Genomic DNA, 5000 nt, shown 5'->3' on the forward strand with positions numbered 1-5000 from the left:
ATACAACACTACAACCTGACAAACCCTTCACTTCCATAATGATACTGTATCAATACAACACTACAACCTGACAAACCCTTCACTTCCATAATGAGATCAATACAACACTACAACCTGACAAACCCTTCACTTCCATAATGATACTGTATCAATACAACACTACAACCTGACAAACCCTTCACTTCCATAATGATACTGTATCAATACAACACTACAACCTGACAAACCCTTCACTTCCATAATGAGATCAATACAACACTACAACCTGACAAACCCTTCACTTCCATAATGATACTGTATCAATACACCACTACAACCTGACAAACCCTTCACTTCCATAATGAGATCAATACAACACTACAACCTGACAAACCCTTCACTTCCATAATGATACTGTATCAATACAACACTACAACCTGACAAACCCCTCACTTCCATAATGATACTGTGTCAATACAACACTACAACCTGACAAACCCTTCACTTCCATAATGAGATCAATACAACACTACAACCTGACAAACCCCTCACTTCCATAATGAGATCAATACAACACTACAACCTGACAAACCCTTCACTTCCATAATGAGATCAATACAATACTACAAACTGGTAAACCCTTCACTTCCATAATGATACTGTATCAATACAACACTACAACCGGACAAACCCCTCACTTCCATAATGATACTGTATCAATACAACACTACAACCTGACAAACCCCTCACTTCCATAATGATACTGTATCAATACAACACTACAACCTGACAAACCCTTCACTTCCATAATGATACTGTATCAATACACCACTACAACCTGACAAACCCTTCACTTCCATAATGATACTGTATCAATACAACACTACAACCTGACAAACCCCTCACTTCCATAATGAGATCAATACACCACTACAACCTGGTAAACCCTTCACTTCTATAATGATACTGTATCAATACAACACTACAACCTGACAAACCCTTCACTTGCATAATGATACTGTATCAATACACCACTACAACCTGACAAACCCCTCACTACCATAATGAGATCAATACACCACTACAACCTGACAAACCCCTCACTACCATAATGAGATCAATACAACACTACAACCTGACAAACCCTTCACTTGCATAATGATACTGTATCAATACAACACTACAACCTGGTAAACCCTTCACTTCCATAATGATACTGTATCAATACAACACTACAACCTGGTAAACCCTTCACTTCTATAACGAGATCTAATGTTCAAGTGTAGGAAGGTGAATATGAGCCCAATTTCATAGTAATCTAAAGAAAATAGTCTCTCAGAAACTAGTCTCTCTCATCACACGTTGTCCGACTGCCAGACAGATTTTTTCACAGATTTTCCTTGTATCACTTTCATCTATTTTCTCTCCCTTCTCTTTATCCACCTCTGTTCTCTCTCTCTCTCTCTCTTCCTCTCTTCTACGCTTCCCTGGGACTGCTTGTTTCTTACCTCGTAGCAAAGCGCAAAATGTGGAAACTAAAAAGCTTTGGTAGCTTAAGAAACATAAACAAGCCAGGTAATGAGAGTCTGTGTGCCTGTATGCCTAACCCTAACCTAACCTAACCCTACCCTAACCTAACCTAACCCTAACCTAACCTTGTGTCCACTGCTGCCTGTCTGTCTGTCTGCCTGCCCTCCTGTCTGTCAACATGTTTGTCTGATTGCAGGCTGTTGAATCCCATGATGCACCACTACCATATACTGTATATTAAGCTGTTATTCCAGCCTGACCATATGAAATCATCCATCTCCAGTACATACTAGTCTCCTCCATACATACTCATGTTGATTGCTTGGTGGATAAGTGCATCTCCTCCATTACCAGTCATCACTGTTATGATAGAGCAGGAAACCCTTGGACTGGACCATGTTGAAGCAGGTCTGTGGTCTGTCCATGTTGTTGTCCTACCAGACGAGGACAACTTTGACTTCCTGATCGTGTCGAGCACGGGTCAGACGTGGCACCTGGAGGCGCAGAGCGTGGAGGAGAGGGACGCCTGGGTTCAGGCCATCGAGAGCCAGATCCTGGCCAGCCTGCAGCTGTGTGAGAGCAACAAGAACAAGGCAAGGAAACACGCATTTACACACACACGCGCGCATGTACACACACACTCACACAGGCATGTGCACATGCATGTGCGTACACATACCTGTGTACGCACACACACATGTGCATGCGCACACACACGCATGCCATGTGCACACGCATGTGCGCACAACCACACACACATACACACACACACACATGCATGTACACACACACACACACACACACACACACACACACACATTTTAATACCTTTATTTGTGGAAACATTTGACAAGGAATCCTTGAACACAAATAATGGTAGATGCTCAAGCTTTGGGAATCTCAACAACAAACGTTTTCAGTCTCAGTTCACAGATACAGGAAGCAGCGTCTCCTCCATATACAGAACCAGTATGGTGACTGACAATTAGCGCAGACATCGAACAGAATTTTGCCATTGCCTTAGCGTTTGGCTTGGGCATTCCTGCCATCTGCAGGCCCCTCACAGCCAGTCTGTGGACATTACCTAGGCTTCCAAATATAAACACCAGCAATTTACATTTCTACTCAAGCTGTATGATGGCATTTTGGAGCAGTTGGTACTTTAAAAGCGGAATGCCACTCAACAGTGAGGAGGAAACGTGTTAAGACCCCAGAGAGAAAGATTGAGTGTAGTTGGAAGGACTTATGGCAGCTGTAGCTCAGGAAGTCGTCCAATGATCGCAGAGTCGGTGGTTAAGTGACAGACAGTATGACCTGCAGCAGGAAGGCTAGCTAGCTGTAGTTTTAAACCAGTCCAATGTTGTAGCTGCCTCTGTTGTTGTAACTTTACTACAGTATTATACTGTAACAGTATTATACTATAATAGTAGGTACCTCCGTGCATTGTCTGGTGATAAATTATGTTCAGTATCAATAGCAGTAGCCCTTACTGAGGTCAAACAGTTATAATATCCTCAGAAACTATTACAGTGTCTGGTTTCACTCAGTCCAGGGACACTCCAATCCTCACACAGAGGTCATTGAGGTCAGGCCAGTCTGACCAGACTCCAAACTCAGCGGTGTGTGTCCATCTTATGATTGGGCTTTCGTCTGAAGCCCAGGAAACTTGGCTCAGCCACTCTTGCCAGGGGAACATTACGCCATTTCAGAGATCTAGCAAGTTCCCGGAAAGTCGTATCATTACTGTCCAGCATGTTGATCAAGTGGGACAGCCTTGTGGCGTTGAATATCCACTCCACATTTGGGATACTGAACCCACCCTCCGGTTTGGACTGGAACATAATGTTTCTGATGGTGTATTAGGTCTGAACCACTTCCTCAACAAACAAACTATTTTATCATTCAGTTCTCTCAGTGTTGACATACTGTCTGACGTGTGTCTGTCTGTCTCTCTCTCTCTCTCCCTCTCTCCCTCTCTCTCTCCCCCCCCCCTCTCTCCCCCCCCCTCTCTCTCTCTCTCCCCCCTCTCTCTCTCTCTCTCTCTCTCCCTCTCTCTCTCTCTCTCTCTCTCTCTCTCTCTCTCTCCCTCTCTCTCTCCCCCCCCCTCTCTCTTTCTCTCTCTCTCTCTCCCTCTCTCTCTCTCTCTCTCTCTCTCCCTCTCTCTCCTTTCTCTCTCTCTCTCTCCCTCCCTCCCTCCCCAGGCTCGCAAGAGCAGTCACAGTGAGGCCGTGGCTCTGCAGGCCATCCGCAACGCCAAGGGAAACGACCTGTGTGTGGACTGCCAAGCACCCAGTAGGTGGCGCTGTTTTCCCTCTTTCCTTCCACGCTCTCTGTTCACTTTTCTAGTTCAGACCACTTCTCTGAACCCCTAACCTCTCTGTGTTCCCCTGTCAGACCCCACCTGGGCCAGCCTCAACCTGGGTGCTGACCCCTAACCTCTCTGACCCCTAACCTCTCTTGTGTCCCCCTGTCAGACCCCACCTGGGCCAGCCTCAACCTGGGTGCTGACCCCTAACCTCTCTGACCCCTAACCTCTCTGTGTCCCCCCGTCAGACCCCACCTGGGCCAGCCTCAACCTGGGTGCTGACCCCTAACCTCTCTGACCCCTAACCTCTGTGTCCCCCCGTCAGACCCCACCTGGGCCAGCCTCAACCTGGGTGCTCTGATCTGCATCGAGTGCTCGGGGATCCACAGGAACCTGGGAACCCACCTGTCGCGCGTCCGCTCCCTGGATCTGGACGACCTTCCGCGCGAGCTCACCTTGGTGCTCAGCGTCATCGGCAACCACCTGGCCAACAGCATCTGGGAGGGGCGCACCCAGGGCCGCCACAAACCCACTCCGGAGGCCAGCCGGTGAGGACGGGGGGGGATATAACGCTATAGCAACCGTCTAAAGTTTAAAACCTAAAAAAAAAAAATCGTAACAAATCAGCCGTACGTGCTATCACTTTACAATCATGACCAAAACATAGATGGAAGTGAGTAGAAACATCCCTGCTTCCTCCTCTTTTACTTCCTGCTTCCTCCTCTTTTACTTCCTGCTTCCTCCTCTTTTACTTCCTGCTTCCTCCTGTTTTACTTCCTGCTTCCTCCTCTTTTACTTCCTGCTTCCTCCTCTTTTACTTCATGCACACTTCCCTATAGTTTCATTTAGCTTCGCTATTAGTCTTTATGCACAGTTTGTCCTTTAGGGAGTATCCAAGTATAGTTTCTTTGTTTTATTTTTTAAAATGTGTTGTAGAAAATGCTTAGTGCAGCTTCAAGCTACTGTACATCAGCCCAACCTGTTTATGATTTCAGTTATCAGTGAATCCATGCTCAGTCTGGATTCCCACAACTCATTCCCATCACAGTAGGCCTTCTAAAATGTTTATCCAGGATTCCTACGGTGTAAATAAGCTGACATTTATCCTTTTATTTTAGTTTAGAGCTCTCTGAAGCCAGCCATGCTCCGCATATTCACTGCAAAATCTCCAGTGTTCATGAAAAAA

The 5000-nt window shown here is 46.0% G+C and overlaps 1 protein-coding gene across 1 annotated transcript in view; it reads left to right on the plus strand.

The window, feature by feature from the left end:
• LOC311311272 (arf-GAP with GTPase, ANK repeat and PH domain-containing protein 2-like) overlaps positions 1-5000 on the plus strand; it is a gene marked incomplete at both ends in the record, with an annotated part of 12789 nt that overhangs the window by 4690 nt on the left and 3099 nt on the right. Inside the window, 3 exons of the mRNA XM_084440952.1 lie at positions 1951-2102; positions 3711-3801; positions 4140-4362. Coding sequence (XP_084297078.1) covers positions 1951-2102; positions 3711-3801; positions 4140-4362 — 466 coding nt within the window. The remainder of the gene's footprint in view (positions 1-1950; positions 2103-3710; positions 3802-4139; positions 4363-5000) is intronic.

Source organism: Borostomias antarcticus (genome assembly GCF_949987555.1).
Source record: "Borostomias antarcticus genome assembly, chromosome: 7".
NCBI lineage: Eukaryota > Metazoa > Chordata > Actinopteri > Stomiiformes > Stomiidae > Borostomias > Borostomias antarcticus.